The sequence below is a fragment of the Schistocerca piceifrons genome, chromosome 1 (genome assembly GCF_021461385.2).
Source record: "Schistocerca piceifrons isolate TAMUIC-IGC-003096 chromosome 1, iqSchPice1.1, whole genome shotgun sequence".
NCBI classification, from domain to species: domain Eukaryota; kingdom Metazoa; phylum Arthropoda; class Insecta; order Orthoptera; family Acrididae; genus Schistocerca; species Schistocerca piceifrons.
Genome location: NC_060138.1, coordinates 294,514,833 through 294,533,468, shown reverse-complemented (window position 1 = coordinate 294,533,468; position 18,636 = coordinate 294,514,833). Strand labels below are relative to the sequence as shown.

The 18,636-nt window shown below is 39.5% G+C and overlaps 1 protein-coding gene across 1 annotated transcript in view; it reads left to right on the top strand.

Annotated features, from left to right (window-relative positions):
- LOC124786931 (CDC42 small effector protein homolog) overlaps positions 1–18,212 on the top strand; it is a 168,670-nt gene extending 150,458 nt beyond the window's left edge. The window contains exons 2-4 of the mRNA XM_047254300.1: positions 3,078–3,178; positions 15,422–15,604; positions 16,999–18,212. Coding sequence (XP_047110256.1) covers positions 3,092–3,178; positions 15,422–15,604; positions 16,999–17,007 — 279 coding nt within the window. The 5' untranslated portion in view covers positions 3,078–3,091 and the 3' untranslated portion in view covers positions 17,008–18,212. The remainder of the gene's footprint in view (positions 1–3,077; positions 3,179–15,421; positions 15,605–16,998) is intronic.
- Positions 18,213–18,636: the final 424 nt, after the last annotated feature.

Below are 18,636 nucleotides of genomic sequence, written 5' to 3'. Positions count from 1 at the left end.
ATGCTACTCTGTCCTGTGCAAGCTCCTTCATCTCCCAGTACCTACCGCAACCTACATCCTTCTGAATCTGCGTAGTGTATTCTCTTGGTCTTACTCTACGATTTTTACCCTCCACGCTGCCCTCCAACGATAAATTTGTGATCCCTTGATGCCTCAGAACATGTCCTACCAACCGGTCCCTTCTTCTTGTCAAGTTGTGCCACAAACTCCTCCCCAATTCTATTCAATACCTCCTCATTAGTTATGTGATCTACCCATCTAATATTAAGCATTCTTCTGTAACACCACATTTCAAAAGCTTCCATTCTCTTCTTGTCCAAACTAGTTATCGTCAATGTTTCACTTCCATACATGGCTACACTCCATACAAATACTTTCAGAAACGACTTCCTGACAATTAAATCTATACTCGATGTAAACAAATTTCTCTTCTTCAGAAACGCTTTCCTTGCCATTGCCAGTCTACATTTTATATCCTCTCTACTTCGACCATCATCAGTTATTTTGCTCCCCAAATAGCAAAACTCCTTTACTACTTTAAGTGTCTCTTTTCCTAATCTAATTCCCTCAGCATCACCCGACTTAATTCGACTACATTCCATTATCCTCGTTTTGCTTTTGTTGATGTTCATCTTATATGAAGGCCAATTATTTAATTATATTGAACAGACTGTCTGCAGAGCTCAATAATCGTCTTGGTGTCAACAAACAGTTTTAAAGTTCTTCTTATCCAGTTTGATGGAAATGGACCGTGATGAAGTCTATAATGCTGCAAAACAGCTGCAGCATATTTACTCAGGGGATATAGAGGATTCTTTTGGAACAGAATGTGTCCATCTCAAAAGCTTCCTGTTGAGTTCTGGATCTGAGAATGGCCGTTCTTTACCAGTCTTGAATAAAATGCTAAGAGAGAAATCTCTCTTCGACGTTTATCCAAACATCAGACTCGCTCTATAAATTTTACCACACTAGCAACGAACTGCTTTACTGAACGATCCTTCTCATGTTCTTGGAAGAGTTAAGAACTACTTGCGTGCTTCTCAATCTAAATATCGTTTGAATCACTTCGCTGTATTAGCAATAGAACATAATCTGACTGTGAAACTGGACTTCGAAAATGTGATAAATGTGTTTGCTTATAACAAGGCAAGAAGAAAGCCATTGAACTGATGACATTCTTTGTTGATACTGTATAATAGTTACCATAATTCCATACAAAGTTATCCTTTTTTGTAGATACCTTCTTTAAGATATATATATTGTCCATAATTTTGTTGCTAAATATTTTTCAAAATTGACGAAGTTTTTGTTGGGAGGGGGGGGGGGGGGGCAGGCGGGCGAAAAAAGTTGTTGGGCCCATGGGCGTTACATTATCTAAATACGGGGCTGGTAGTAGTAGTGACGATGACGACGATGATTATGTGTGTAGCACTATAGTAAGTCTTCTGTAGTTACTTCTGTGTCGTGCTGTCAATTAATTCATTTATCTGTTTCGAAGCCATTAATGCAGCAATTCCTGGACTACTGCAGGTACACCTACAACTTCGAGAAAACATTATCTTGAGATATTAATATTAGTTAAGCATGTGTGTCGCTTCTGTCAACAGCGATGTGCAGGACAAAGTGCAGCGTGTGTGTGTGCGTGTGTGTGTGTGTGTGTGTGTGTGTGTGTGTGTGTGTGTAGTGGGTTGACTGCTCCAGGAACCGGTAACCTCCACCGCATTAATGCTACTAATTGAAAAAAAATAGTTATTGATAACTTAAATAATCAATATTAGTCGTACAGAATAGTCATAATAACAATGGTCTTTGAAAATAATTTAGTTTCCTGACTGAAACAGAATCGAATCGTTCAGTTTTTACCCCTCAGGAAATTTTGTTTTACCCCTCATGGGCAAATAGATTTTATCTCGAGAAGAGGCTACTGTTGTCAGCAGTACTACAAAATAAGAGAACTAAGTCTTCAGCTGTGGTGATATAGTGATAGTCAGGAGTCTTATCAGCCTTTGCTACACGGTGGTGTTCATTATCACGTCGGCATCTTCTATTGCCTATTTAACCACAATGCCTTTCACTGCCAACTCAGTCATCAGTATTGAAACGAAGTTCCTTTTGTCATAGGCGTACGGAAAGGGGGGGGGGGGTGAGTGGGATATGACAACAAGGGCACTAGTCACCTCCCCCCCTTCCCCTCCCGTCAGTCAGTTTGTGAAATTCCTGAGGATCAATTGGACTTCAAGCTGATCATGTTCTTGTACAGACCTGCTCTCTGGCATAGTTCAGGTGATCTAGGGGATAATTTTTCACATTTTCAACGCGCAGCTTGAAGTCCCACATCGGTTCACCTTCAACGAAGTTCTTCGTTAGGGTATGCACATGGAAGTACTGCATATCGCTGCATAGGGCCACAGTACTCTGAGAAGACTCCAGTTTTTAACAGCAGTGATGGAGGTAAGTCGCGGGAGGGCGGGGGTACCGCCGGCTTAGCGCCTATCGAGGCGGTGAGACAGCTTCCAAACCAAGCTGCAATCACAATCCCACTGGCAGAGGGACGGGGATACCCGGTGTTGATAAATGTTGACCGTTAGATGCAGGTACAATTTCACTCTTAAAAATTTTTTTGTAAAATTATAGTGCTAAAAATGCACTTCAGAAATTTGCCCTTTCAAGCTCTGCATCTTGGTAAGTATCTGGCGTAAAAAGAATTCCACCCAGTGGAAACGGTAGGGAATTTAACGTCTACAAGAAAGGCCTGAGTACTGTTTGTCGTGACACATTCGGGAAAAATGTGTGCAGATAAAACTGGAGGCTGTCAAGTAAGCACAGAATTCTCGAGGACAATAGCTTGGGTTCTACACTAATGACTACTTACATGCAACAAAGAAGTTTAGAAAATTAAGAGCTTTTGTAAGATGTTAGCTTCTAGAGTATCTACTGAGTGAACTAAATGACATAAATGATCATTTCAAAAGACCTCAATTAACTCGCTGCGTCCCCCTTCTCCATTCAGATACTGTGTAGTTCTTGACGTTAAATCCTAATCTTTTGCCATATTGATGTAATCTGTTTTGTTGCAGGTAAATTGTGTTCAATGTCTGGCTACCAGTCTGGCAACATGGCGGGGGAGATGTGGGTGCAATGGTTCTCCTGCTGCATAAACCAGCCGGCTGCGCAACAGGTGGGTACCGTTCGCGGGCGCTGCCTTGCCTATAAGAGGACGAGCTTGAAACCTTCTCTAATTCGTAATCTGTATTAAGCTAAAAGAAAATATTATTTCGAGATAGTCTCCACTTTACCTGCGAGTAGTTTCTATGAAAAAGAGATTTAGTCCAGTCAAATAGCAGACATACCGTGCAAAAGGTGGGGTAGAAGAGTTTATTTGTTCAACTCCTTCATATGGTTGGAAAGATTAGAAAGCAGAGTTTTGCCAACAAAATTTCGCTTGGGAAAACTTTCTGCAGTCAAAAAACTTCGAAAATTTCGTACTTTTTCAGTTTTTTCCAAATATGTTTCATTTGCTCCTATCGCTTTAACGTCTATTTTCTTTTTTAAAGAGCACAAAATTCTCAAAAAATAAAATTTTTTCAAATTTTGAGCATAGTGGCAAGATATCTTATTTTTGAACACTATTTTTTCAGTTTCTGTTTGTGTAGTATAAATACATTATACATCATGTTATATGTTGGAATTTACCACCTCACTTTCAGGTATTCAATTTCTCTGTATGCAACATGAGGATTGCTGGGCACCCAACTATTGTGATTCTGACATCACTACCTTAAGTTCACAATGGGCCACCTCAGCCCTGGTATTTGTGAAACTATAAATATAAAAATACATCATCAACACACACACACACACACACACACACACACACACACACACACACACACACACACAATAAATTCTCAGGAAACTGAACTATTATTAGCTGCAATGGGCAACCTAATTAGGTAGGTAATTATTCTTGTATATAAAAGCCACAGAGTTGACATTAAAAATAAGTAGCTTTATTACAATTAAAATGCATTGGCAGTTACTAAAAAATGTTGACAGTACTGGGTGTGTAATACTTGTAATATCGCACTTAAGCGCACTTGAGACAGATATGAGCATCACTTCCAACGTTTTGATGGGCCAGGTTCCTCGGTGTCACCAGAAATACCTTGAGTTACGGATTCAGGGTCTGTACATAGTTGATCCCAGGTTGACCTCTTCTTTAAACAGCGAGACAGCCTCAGCAAGTTCGTTGATTTCGTCAGCGGTTTCCTCAACATCCTCCATAACATCTTCTTCACTGTCTTCATATAAATATTTTGGCACGTTTTCACAGTTGACCCCAACACATTTCTTGCAAACTGAAGAACATTTCAAACCCGCTTTTCTGCAGGAGCACGCTCCGCCACAGTTCAGTTTGCATGAGCATGAAACAATGTGAAGAAGTGCTTCAGGTGCTAGATCTTGGCTCATATTAACGGGTATTGGACCGTGGTCACTGTGATTCCAGCCCCATTTCTCAAGAGGTTTCCGGTTTCCCATCCAACTTTGGACTTGTTGGTAAGTCCGCAACGAATGATGTTGTGCAGCATCTTGTGTAGGTGGGAGACCGCTTGTGTTTCAAAATTATAGTTTCAAAGAGCAATCTTACAGATTCTGGTATGACAGACTCTACATCACATAAAAATTATCAGAGGGAGGGTACTGTTTTACATCTTACACTACTGATCTTATATCGTCTAATATGATATTTTCAGCTGCTTTGACGATTCGTAATCTTTCTTGCTGATGATCTGAATTTCTTTTGGTGTACCAATTTTCACTGAGTAGTTGCTGCCCAACATTCTTAAAACATACGACTGCTGGCTTTGAAGCTGTTTCAGCTATCACCACATCGTCACCATATTTCTGGAAAAGGCGAGCCTTGACAGTTCGAATATCAGGACGAGGTGATGTGGGTATTTGCTCTAACAGATCGTCCATAGAAAACTGACATTCTTCTGTATTGGTTTCCAGGTAGGCAAATACAGCCTCCATGCCTTCATCTACTTGTGTTGCGGGTCGGTAACCTCTTTTCTGTCCAGTAGCTGAAACACGCTGGAAGAACTTTCTGTAGCAAAATCTGTGGTAACACCCATCTGCAGCAACCAAATCATTTACATTTTGAATTCGTTCTATCACTTGTTGACCAAATTCATCACCACGTCGTTTAGGCTGTTCTAATACTGTCGAGTGTACTTCCAATGTCATTACTTTGTAAACAAAATTTCGTTTGCCATATGCCAATCTTAACTGCTGGGTTAAAAAGTCATCAGAATTCCCTTTTGCACATAAGAAGCATTTCTCTTTGAAATTGAACTGACCTTTTTCCTGCCTCCGATGTAGCACGCCTGTTGGTTCCTGAGGATGTCGAAGACTAGCTGCTATCATTCTCTCATTAATGCTTCATGCACCATCACTTCTCTGAGTGTTTTCAAAAACGGGTGTGAGCAGACTCCCTGCGTTTAGCACTACAATCGATAAGTGTGCTCAGTCCTTTCTTTTTCACATTGCGTCCACCACTCACCACAGTTTTTTCGCAAATGAAACACACATTCATGTCAGACATACTCATTTTCAGCACCACAACATATACTGAATGGAAGCGACTCCAAACAGTAGGACCCTTATTGTTGTGTGCTAACAGCTGTCAGCGCGCTGTGAGCAATCACCAGAGATAGTCGCCTTCCGCCCGCCAAAGAATAAATACGCTTTTGTCCGTTAAAGAACAATTCCTACATACTTTTTCTTATAACTGATCATTAACGTCAATCAACTGTAGAAAATGTACGGCACCTGCATGCAGTCATATTACATATTGTAACACAAATAAACTTCACGCAATCCGACGTGAATGTGTTCGTAGTTACTGAATATGATGCTGTTTGTCCTGGCCCTGCAGCAGAGTGAGATGGTAAATTCCAATGAATAACATGAGTAATATGTTTATACCACACAAATAGAAACTAAAATAAGTGTTAAAAATTAGGTAATTTGCCACTTTGCTCGAAATTTGAAAAATAGGTGTTTTTTTGACGAGCTGTAGCGCCTTAGATACTGGGCGTAGAAAAAAGTGGTAAGAATCAAATTTGTAGAGAATTTTGTGCTCTTTAAAAAAGAAAATAGACGTCAAAGCGATAGAAGCAAATGAAACTGAGATATTTTGAAAAAACTGAAAAAAGTCCGAAATTTTCAAAGTTTTTTGACTGCAGAAAGTTTTCCCAAGAGAAATTTGGTTGGCAAAACTTGGTTTTCTAACCTTTTCAACAATATGAAAGAGTTAAAAAAATAGAATCTTCTACCCCACCTTTTGCAAGGTACAGGCTTTTTTTCTGACAGTTTCACTGGACTAATTCTGGAATTTCTGCGAAATATCCTTCAGTGGGTGCTGTAAGAACTGCATTTCATTCAAAACGTTTTCCCATTACAAATTTTGCATGTTCTGTATAGAACAACACAGATTAGTGCCAGATCTGGTCATTTGAATGGAAGTTTTAATAGTTTTTATTTCATATCCCTTACTTCTTCTGTCGGCAACACTATGAACGGAGCAAAGATAAATTTGAAACTACACCAAGGAATGGAGAAGTCCACTAACACAGCTTATAGCACCCACTGAAGGATATTTCGCAGAAATTTCTGGAAAACATTAGACACTGCATGCTGTTAATGAAGGTATGAGCTTATGGAATAAGTTCTTAGATACATAGATGGCTCAAAAACATCTTAAATTAATGAACCCAGTATGTTATCCTCGACGGCAAGAACAAACCTGTAATATTTAGATACAGTATTCCTAGTGTCCAACATGACACCATCAAGTCGTTTAAATATCTGAGCATATCGTTGCAAAGCGATATGAGGTGGATCGAGCATGTGAAATCTGTGATTTTTATTGTGGTCTTCAATCCAGAGACTGGTTTGATGCTACTCTATCCTGTGTAAGCTTCTTCATCTCAGAGTAACTACTGCAACCTACATCCTTCTGAATCTGCTTAGTGTATTCGTCTCTTGGTCTACCTCTACGATTTTTACACTCCACGCTGCCCTCCAGTACTAAATTGGTGATCCCTTGATGCCTCAGAATATGTCCTACCAAGCAATCCCTTCTTCTAGTCAAGTTGTGCCACGATTTCCTCTTCTCTCCAATTCTATTCAGTACCACCTCATTAGTTACATGATCTAATCACCTAATATTCAGCATTCTTGTGTAGCACTACATTTCGAATGCTTCTATTCTCTCCTTGTCTAAACTGTTCATTGTCTTTTTCACTTCCATACATGGCTACACTCCATAGAAATACTTCCAGAAAAGACTTCTGGACACTCAAATCTATACTTGATGTTAACAAATTTCTCTTCAGAAATATTTTCCTTGCCATAGCCAGTCTACTTTGACCATCATCTGTTATTTTGCTCCCCAAATAGCAAAACTCATCTTCTACTTTGTGTCTTATTTCCTAATCTAATCCCCTCAGCACCACCTGACTTCATTCGACTACATTCCATTATCCTCATTTTGCTTTTGTTGTTGTTCGTCTTACATCCTCCTTTCAAAACACTGTCCATTCTGTTCAGTTGCTCTTCCAGGTCCTTTGCTGTCTGACAGAATTACAATGTCACCGGCAAATCTCAGTTCTCTATTTCTTCTCATGCTCCAAATTGTTCTTTTGTTTCCTTTGCTACTTGTTCAATATACAGACCGAATAACATCATGAATAGGCAACAAACCTCTCACACTCGCTTCTCAACCACTGCTTCCCTTTTATGCCCACTCTACTCTTATATCTGCAATCTGGTTTTTGGATGAATTGTAAATAGCCTTTAGTTCCCTGTGTTTGACACCTACGACCTTCAGAATTTGAAAGAGAGGATTCCAGTCAACATTGTTAAAAGCTTTTTCTAAATCTATAAATGCTAGAAATGAAGGTTTCCCTTTCCTTAATCTATTTTCTGAGATAAGTCGTAGGGTCAGTATTGCCTTGCGTGTTCAAACATTCCAACAGAAATAAAACTGATCTTCCCCGATTTCGGCATCTACCAGTTTTTCCATTCGTCTGTAAAGAATTCGTGTAAGTATTTTGCAGCCATTAAACTTACTAAACTGGTAGTTTTCACACCCGTCGACACTTACTTTCTTCAGGATTGGAATTATTATATTATTCTTGAAGTCCAAGGGTATTTCACCTGTCTCATACATCTTGCTCGCCAGATGGTAGTTATGTCAGGGCTGGTATCCCAAGGCTATCAGTAGCTCTAACGAAATGTTGTCTATCCCTGGGGCCGTTCTTTGATCTAGGGGTTGCAGTGCTATGTCAAATTCTTCACGCAGTATCGTATCTCCCATTTCATCTTCATCTACATCTTCCTCCATATCCATAATGTTGTCCTTCAGTACATCACCCTTGTATAGACCCTCTATACACTCCTCCCATCTTTCTGGTCTTTGCTTAGGACTGGTTTTCCATCTGAGCTGTTGATATTCATACAGGTGGTTCTCTTTTCTCCAAAAGTCTCTAAATTTTCCTGTAGGCAGCATCTATCTTACCCTTGGTGAGATGAGCCTCTACATCCTTACATTTGTCCTCTACCCATCCCTGCTTAGCCATTTTGCACTTCCTGTCAATCTCATTTTTAAGATGTTTTTATTCCTTTTCGCCTTCTTCATTTGTTGCAGTTTTATATTTTCTCCTTTCCTCTATTAAATTCAATATCTCTTCTGTTACCCAAAGATTTCTACTAGCCCTCTTGTTTTTACCTACTTGATAGTCTGCAGCCTTCACTATTTCACCTCTAAAAGCTACTCATTCTTCTTCTTCTACTGTATTTCTTTGCCCCATTATTGTCAGTCGTTCCCTATGCTCTCCCCGGAGCTCTCTACAACCTCTGGTTCTTTCAGTTTATCCAGGTCCTATCTCCTTAAATTCCTACCTTTTTGCAGTTTCTTCAGTTATAACCTACAGATCATAACCAATAAATTGTGGTCAGAGTCCACATATGTCGCTGGAAATGTCTTAAAATTTAAAGCCTGGTTCCTAAATCTCTGTCTTACCATTATGTAATCTGTCTGAAATCGTCCAGTGTCTCCAGGCCTCTTTCATGTATACAACCTTCTTTCGTGATTCTTAAACCAAGAGTTAGCTCTGTGCAAAATTCTACCAGGTGGCTTCCTCTTTCAGTCCTTACCCCCCCCCCCCCCCCCCCCCAAGTCCATATTCACCTACTACTCTTTCTCCTCTTCCTTTTTGAACTGTGGAATTCCAGTCCCCGACGACTATCACATTTTCGTTTCCCTTAACTATCTGAATAATTTCTTTAGTCACATCGTACATTTCTTGAGTCTTTTCATCATATGGGGAACTAGTTGGCATATAAACTTGTACTACTGTGGTATGCGCGGGATTTGTCTATTTGGCTACAATAATGTTTTCACTAAGCTGTTCGTAGTAGCTTACCTGCACTCCTATTATTATTTTTTTTATTCATTATTAAACCTACTTCTACATTACCTCTATTTGATTTTATATTCATAACCCTGTATTCACCTGACCAGAAGTCTTGTTCCTCCTGCCACCGAACTTCCCTAACTCCCACTATATCTAGCTTTAACCTATCCATTTTCTTTTTAAATTTTTTAATCTACTTGCCCGATGAAGGATATGACATTCAATGCTCCAATCTGTAGAACGCCAGTTTTCTTTCTCCTGACTATGATGTCCTCCTGAGTAGTCTACATCCAGAAATCTGAATGGGGGACACTTTTACCTGGGAATATTTTACCTAAGAGGACGTCATCACCATTTAACCATACAGTAAAGCTACATGACCTCAGGTAAAATTATGGCTGTAGTTTCCCTTTGCTTTCAACCATTCGCAGTACCAGCACAGCAAGGCCGTTTTGGTTAGTGTTACAAGGCCAGATCAATCATCCAGACTGTTGCCCCTGCAACTACTGAAAAGGCTGCTGCCCCTCTTCAGGAACCACATGTTTGTCTGGCCTCACAACAGATATCCCTTCATTGTGGTTGCACCTGCAGTATGGCTATCTGTATCGCTGAGACATGCAAGCCTCCCCACCAATGGCAAGGTCCATGGTTCATGGGGCGGAAATCTATGATAGGGAAGGCAAATGGTTAACTTCGGTTTATTGGGAGAAATTTAGGAAAGAGTGGTTCACCTGTAACGGAGACAGCATATAGGATGCCGGTGCGATGTATTCTTCAGTACTGCTCTAGTGTTTGGGATCTGTACTTAGAGAACTGGTATTTGAAGCTGGCTGCTGAATGATTCTATTGCTGCCAACATTCATTGTGCGTAAGGACTACAAAGATAATAGATGAGAAATTATGGCGCCTATGGAGGCGTAAAACAGTCATTTTTCCCTCTCTCTATTTACGGGTGGAACAGGAGGGGAAATGACAAGTAGTGGTACAGGTTATCTCCTGCCTCACACTTGTATGGTGACTTGCAAAGTATTGATGTAGATGTAGGCATAACCCAAAGCCATGGAATGAGCACCTAGGAAGCAGCGAAGGTGTACTGCTGCTTCCATGTTACTATCTTTAGCGTCTACTGAAAGTGATTGAAGGGTGCTGAAACCATAAGTAGGCAAGAAGATGCTGGACATCAATACCTCATCACAGAACATGGAGGTCAGTAAAGCTCGATAGGCAGCAACTTTGGCAGATATGGCGATAGATATTCTCATTTCTCAACATTTCAACATGGGGCAACCGGCAGACAACCTTCTCTCTCTCTCTCTCTCTCTCTCTCTCTCTCTCTCTCTCTCTCTCTAATTATGATTGCAGTGGGCACTGCCATTGGATGGTCAAAAATTTGAAACATGTCACCTTTAGGGCTAAATAACCTGTCTTGTTACACCAGGTCGATAGTTGTTGCCTGGATACATAGTCCTCCAGGCGAATGGCTGCTCAAAACATGGACTACACCTCAGATACAGGCCGATAGGATCATATTGTGCTGTGGAGAAAATTCAGTTGAGCATTGATGGGTCGTGTGGTTGTAACTGAAGGCACAAAGACTACTTTGTGCTGCATGAACATTATTGTGGACCATCTGCATCTGTTGAAGGTTTATGTCTACCAGAGGGGTATAGCATATTCCAGTTGGATAACTGACCGTTTCACAAGGCCAGAATCTTGCTGCAATGGTTTCTGGTGGCAGAATGTTCACTTAAATGAAGTGTTAAAACATGTGCTCATTTTTCTGAATGCTTAATTCAGAGTGTCTTTTAAATGGCCTGTGGTGGAGATGTAAATACAATTCTAAAGATAGCCCTCCAAAAAGAAATCTATGATGCTAAATTGATGACCATGAGGGCCATTCCTCAGGACCATGGCATCCTAGCCATCTTCCATTGATGGTTTATTGCACCATAATTTGTGAAAGTGGTTTCGTTAAAGAGAAACAGTCACTTCGATAGTAGTCCATAATATCTGCCTAAATCTAGGTGCTAAAGTATTGTTGGTGTGACCATTCAGCCATTAAGTTTTCTTCATCCCACAGACTACTAGATACCAAATAGGCATGAAATTATTTGTCATTGATCATTTGTCAGCAGCAGGGGGATTTACTGGTAAATTTTACAATGAATATACTGAAAAAAAAATGCCTTTCCTAGCTCATGTTTATAATCAAGATAGTCATAAGGAGTTTCTTCACAGGTATGTGAATTCCTGAATGAATTTTTGGTTAATATTACAGCTCCGCATTCTGGATGGTGAACGTTCAACTCAAGCAAAAGTAAAATTGGGTGTGGCCTAAGGCAGAGCTTTATTCCACCAGGACGATGCACCATGTCACATTTTTACCATTACTATAGTCAATGTTGGAATTGAGCTACTAATTACTGTTCCATCCACCCAGCTATCCAGACAGTCCAGTGGTCTCTTCTTATGGTAGTTACTTTTTTGTTAAGTTTTACACTGAGGTAACAGGAGTTCTGGAATACTTCCTAATATCATGTCAAATCTCCATCTGCTTGGCTTAGTGCCGCAAAGCGGCTTGGCATGCACACAAGTCATTGAAAGTCCCCTGTAGAAATACTGAGCCATGCTGCGTCCATATCTGTCCATAATTGGAAAAAGAATGCTTGTACAGGAGTTTGTGCACGAACTGATCTCTCAATTATGTCCTATAAATGTTAGATGGGATTCATGTTGAGCAATCTGGGGGAGCTGATTATTTACTCAAATTGTTCAGTTTGGTCTTCAAATACCAGCTGGGAGCAACTGTGGCCCAGTGACATGGCGCAATGTCATCCATAAAAATTCCATTGTTGTTTGAGGACATAGTCTATGAATGGCTGCAAACAGTCTCAAAGTAGCTGAACATAACCAGTTTGTCAGTGATCAGTTCAGCTGGACAAGAGGACCGAGTCTGTTCCATGTAAACATAGCCCATGCCATTAGAGAGACACCACCAGCTTGCACAGTGCCTTGCTGACAACTTGGTTCTGTGGCTTTGTGCGTCTGTGCCACACTCAAACTCTACCACAAGCTCGTACCAGCTGAAATTGGAACTCATCTGACAAGGCTGCCATTATCAAGTTCCCTAGGCTCCATCCGAGACGGGTCACGAGTCAACGAGGGACAGTTGATGTCATGCTGTGAGCAAAGGCACTGAACAATGGTCGTCTACTGCCATAGCCTGTTAATGCCAAATTTCAACACATTTCCGTAATGGCTACATTCATCATACATCCCATGTTTATATTTGTTGTTACTTCATGTGGTGTTCTTTGTCCGTTAGCACTGACAAACTCTACGCAAACACTGCTGCTCTTCGTCATTACGTGAAGGCTGTCAGCAACTGTGTTGTCTGTGGTAAGAGGTAATGCCTGTGATTTGTTACTCTTGATACAGTGAATCTCAAAATATTGAATTCTCTAATGATTGCCAAAATAGGATGGTCCGTGCATCTAGCTCAAGCTACCATTCTGTGTTCGAGGTCTGTTAATTCCCATTCATATGGCCATCAGCACTTCAGAAATCTTTCCACATAAATCACGTGAGTGCAAATGATAGCTCTGTCAATGCACTGACCTTGCATACCTTATGTGCACAATACTACTGCCATCTGTTTATGGGCTTACTGCCATCCCATGACTTTTGTAATCTCATTGTAGTGTGAAAATATTAATTCCTTAAAAACAGCTTTCAAATAATGGTAAATCCAAAAGGGCTTTTTGGCTGAAAGTTTACTTGTTGACAGTCTTTCTGTTGTACCTGTGTGTGATTCATGATCTCCAGTATATGTACGTAGCAACTTACCCTGTTCTTAAAAACCCCTTTGAATTTTGGGATTGGTATGCATTAGGACAGTTGAAAAGTCTTCTGTATTTAGATAAATGTTTGCAAAAACCAATTCATTTGTGCCATAATTTTCATATGCCATAATAAACTCCCACAATGTTCTTGACATCTCACCCTCCCCTCCTTTACCCATGAATAGATTCAACCTACTTGTTTCCATTGCTTCATTAAGTGTTCATAAAATTGGTAATAAATATCCTAAGCAAGCTGTATGGAAGCAGATATGCAAGGCACTGCGTGCTCTTTTTACCAAAAAGTGATTTCACTATAGTCACTGTTGTTATAGCTGCATTAATTACTTCACATCTTTGGCACTAATTATGAATTTCTAAGTATTAGTTTTTATGTCTACTAAGTTTCATACAAATATTGAATACACCTCAATTTCATATTTTCTGAATAGTCTTCTAATCTAAATAATATTGGAAATGCTTCCTCGCTATCACATACTATCATCCAAATAAGTGGTTTTTTCCTCCCCTTCATTAATTTTCTGGGAAAGTTTCGGTAGAACGTAAGTTCAGAATAAACAGAACACGTTGAACAACTAGATAGGATGTTCATATTCACAGGATATGTGAATTAATGTTATGCATAAATGATTAGCATTTGAACTATGTTGGCCCATGGGTTCAAAGTGAACATAGATATCGTGGTGCAACACCACCTACAGGTAAAATGAGCCTGTGGCTCTCGTTACCACTATAAACCGTAGGGAACAGATCGGTGCGACTTTAGCAGACATGCAGGATGCTTCATGGACTTGTGCGTGAACAGTATCATCGAATCAGTGATCTTGAAAGAGAGCGCCTTATTGCCATGAGAGAATGTGATGCATCCATCTGGGAAATTACTGTTAGTGTAGGACAGCGTTCCAGCAGTGCAACAGATGTGTGCAGAATGGTTCACAGAAGGCTGTAGACTGAGAAAATTGGGGGTGACAGTCCATTGCTGTTTGTGGCTCGAGTTAAGTGCACATTGTCCACTTCTTTGCTTGCCTTTGACGAATGTACAGAAACATGCTAGATGACAGTGGTGTATGGAACAATGTCACTGGGGACAGGAATGGCATTAGATATGGTTTTCGGACAAATCCAGGTTCTGTTTGTTCAAAAATGGCCACATTTTGGTTTGCCACAGACAGGGGGACCGGCATCAAAGTGACTGCATTCACACAAAACATACAGTGCCAACTCGAGGCCTTTTGGTATGGGGTGCTATTGGGTACAACCACAAATCGTAGTTGGTGCCTGTCCAGGGCCGTGTGGCCTACATGAGTATCCTGTGTCCTGTAGCCATACGCCTTCTGCACAACACCCCAGATTCCATTTTTCAGCAATACAATCCACTACCACATGTTGCTGCATTTTTGCTGTCGTAGGATGTCAGCCTTTCGTCCTAGCCCGCCAGACTTATCTCTAATTGAAAATGTATGGGATATGGTGAAGTGATGGGTGCTGTGCTGTGACCCAATGCTAAGCACCACAAATGAACTTCAGAACAGGTGAATGCCACATGGATGGCTTTATGACAGGACACTATTCATGCCTTATGCTATCATGCATGGAACAAGTTATCAGTGCCTACTAGGCAACAGGACACTTGCCAAACTGCACCGACTGAAATGCTGTTAGTTTCGATAGAATGTCCTAATGTACATATTCCATGAATATGAATGTCTTATCACTAGGTGTTCAAGGTGTTCTGATGGTGGTGGTTGTGGTTGTTGTTGTTGTTGTTGTTGTTGTTGTTGTTGTTGTTGTTTCCCTCTTTTTTTACATGAGTATACTTTAGAGTAAAGTATATACGTGATTAAGGGTGAGAGTCAAACTCTCACTTGTCCACTTTTTTTCCCCATATTCTTGCCTTAGGAGCATATATGTAAGACAAATGTAACTTGGATGGTAGTCCATAGTCAGTACGCAAAGTAACTGCACTGCTTGTGTTACAGGCAAAGTAATATACCTGCTATATAGATATCAGCTGTAGATCGTCAGATAGTGCAGTGTAGAAATTATAAACTTATGAACTTACGTTTCCTTTCCTCGCAGCGGAAGAGGCAACAACGGAGGACAAGACAAAGAATTGACAGGTCCATGATTGGAGAACCTACAAACTTCCAGCACACATGCCACATTGGTTCAGGAGATGCAGACATTGCAAACTCCCATTTACAGGCAATACAGAACCAGATGCAATCCAAAGGTGGCTATGAAACAGCATTTGCGGTAAAGGTAGGTGCCTTACTTACACTGGGAGTATAGTTATTAAGTTTGCTGGCTCATTTCCTGTGAAGAGGTAGTTAATATAAACAAAAGTTTTTAATTTTTACATATGGTTTGTTGCCATCAGTAATTTTTCAACTGTAAAAATCCAGAGAAAATCGAACCAACTTACATGAGACCAGAGTTCTCAGCTACTTAACCCTTACATTTTTGTTTCTTGCTCTCAGTAAGAATTGTTCATTTTCTCTTGTATAAAGTAGTAATATTTTGCTTAGTGTTAAATACTCACTTCTAAAGATCTTCATTAATCTCGAGTGATTCCACAAGAGTAATGATAAATTGCTGACTAAAGTACTGTATTATTGACAGAAGTTCGTGTTCAAATTGTGTACAAAGTGAAATAAACTTCAGCTGTTAGCTAACTAAAAGACATATTAATATTATTGTTGTTCTTTTGGATCTTCACAGTTAATGTTAGGGATAGCTTTTGTTGACAGCAAGATGCATCTAAGCTAACATACCAATAAACGATGAAATGGTTGTGTAAATTCTCATCAAAACTGAGAGCTTTGTAAAATAAGAGTCTGTATGTTAACTGTAAAAAAATCACATTGTTTTAAGATGAATGGAAGAAGAGCAGAGAGTGTTGAAAGTAGACGAAAACAATGATGTGAAAGATTTGTGGTACCAGGTCTGATAGTTAATTTTGTCTTCTTTGAGGGGAAAAGTTGTCATAATGCTCTTCTGAAAATGCTTTCTCTAATCACTGACAATGCTAAATTGGGGATGATGAAGCAGTTTGTATAGCTATTTGAAAATAAATTAGTCTCATATCATTCTTCCAGTAAGATGGAAGACAAGTTGGAGAAGATGACTGTTTCTGACTTAGCAAAATTAGGAATATTATTTGGAAGGAAGCAATTTCGTTCTTACCTAGTTGCATTGAGCTAGTTTCTGTATATTTTCCCTAAACCCTTTAAAGTGATTACTCATGCAATTCCTTCAAAGGTCTTGACCAGCTCCTACCCATATTTAATAAAATTCTGACATAAAGAACTTGGGAACAGTCTCAAATTTTCCTGCTGCTTCAATTTTTATGTGGCTTAATACCCAATATACTGTATTAGGAAATTACAATTCTCCTGTAAATTATTGAAATGTACACACACAGTTCCAATAAGTTTCAAATTACTTGTTAGTACACTATTTTGCCCCTCTTCCCCTCATGCAGGGTCCACAGTATGTGTCAGCCATGTGAGTGGATGGCTTTTCTCAGTTTTGTTTATTTTAGAACTACAGCTAGAGCTGAACTATGTAACCTAATTGCAGTATGATGCAACTCTCTGAATAGCAATATAAAAACTCCACAATCTCTTATAACTCTTTCATTTTGTCTGTTGCAGGCTTGTTAAAGCTGGTGGAGTGGATAGTGATTACCATGGGAATGAGACTTCAGCTGTGGGTACTGGCCCTCCTTGATGCAGACGCAACAGTTCGGCAGTAGCAGTTGCTAATTCAATGTTACTGCCTGCTGAAGGTAAAGAAGTCAGCTGCACTGGGGCTAGTGAAGGCTGTAAATATTTGTAGACAAAGGTGCTGTGGATGAAAATGATAGACTGGACTGTGTTAACCACTGTGTATATAAGACTTTCATCAGATTTATGTAATGAGATTATGAGTGGCAAAAAGTTGAGGGTGGATAAATTACTTGAAAGTGTAGCTCTACCTTATAAAGAATACCTGCAACCATACAATCATCTGTAATTATAACGTAGCTCACAAACTTTGGAAGACTGATTCATGCATTATGTTTTAATTTAAACTTGAAGGAAATTGTACCAAATATTTTATATTCTTCTGACTGATGTTCTTCCTGACAATTGAAGGTAAATATTTCTACTCATTTTCTAATGAATCACCTCATTGGTGCCTTCTCAAGTTACAGCTGTGTTTCCTGCACAGAATAAGATTCTGATGAATATAATGCCTTCCATCAGTTCCTACCTTTATACTGTACCTTCACCGTACACTTCCTGAGCTATGAGCACTTCATAAAATATTTTAGTATCACTTGTATGTGTGTCAGAGAGACAGTCTTTTGAATATTCATATTGAATAATAGTAGCTATTGAATGTGATACTAATGTTTAGTGTAGCTTCCCATGACCACAAAATGTTTCCCCACAATTGTTAAACTTATCTGATAGGCACATAACAGATATGTAGTACACAGGAGCCTCATTGTGACAGTTACATGCACTTTTAGATGTACATGATGTACACACATATAGAGTAAAACAGAAATGATTACTGTATGTAAAATATTTATTAATTATACAGTTAGCTTAAGATTTGTGTTGTGAAAATAATTACCTCTGTGACTTGTATATCATTTCTGGAATATGAATGTAATTATATTGTGATATTACTTGTTTTAATTTGTAGTTGAAATGTGGACACTCAGAAAGAGACAGTGTTACACACCTGTTTTTTCTGTTCTTTCAAACACTAGTTGTTGTTTTTGAATAATAGAGAACATACACAAAGTTGGAATCACTAATGTTAGCCTGAGTCTCAGCTGCAAATTATAAGTGAAAATAAACTCTCAAATAAAGTACATTTTCTTTTTCATTTTCTACCCCTCTGTACCAAGCAACATAGATTTCCTTTGCAGCATCAGTGTCGCGTATGAGAGAGGATATTTGATATGCCTCACTCTTGTAACAATCTTACTCTGACATGTTCCAGAGAACTGAATAAACATGAATATTGTGTGGTGGGAAATAAGTGTTTACAGATGTGGACAGTAGCCAAGATACTGTTTAAGGAGGTTCTAGAAAATTGTACAACTGCTCTCAACATCATTTACTACTCCAGTGGTTAAAAGAGTTCAGTCTGAAGCTTTTTCTGAAGGAATGTCCGATGCAATTCCTTGTCTTGTAAGAGACAATATCATTGTGGCTGTTTAAGCAGTAAACATACCACGTGGAAGGGGACATAACTGAACTTTATTCAGTGTATTAAGGAGGGTAGTACTGATT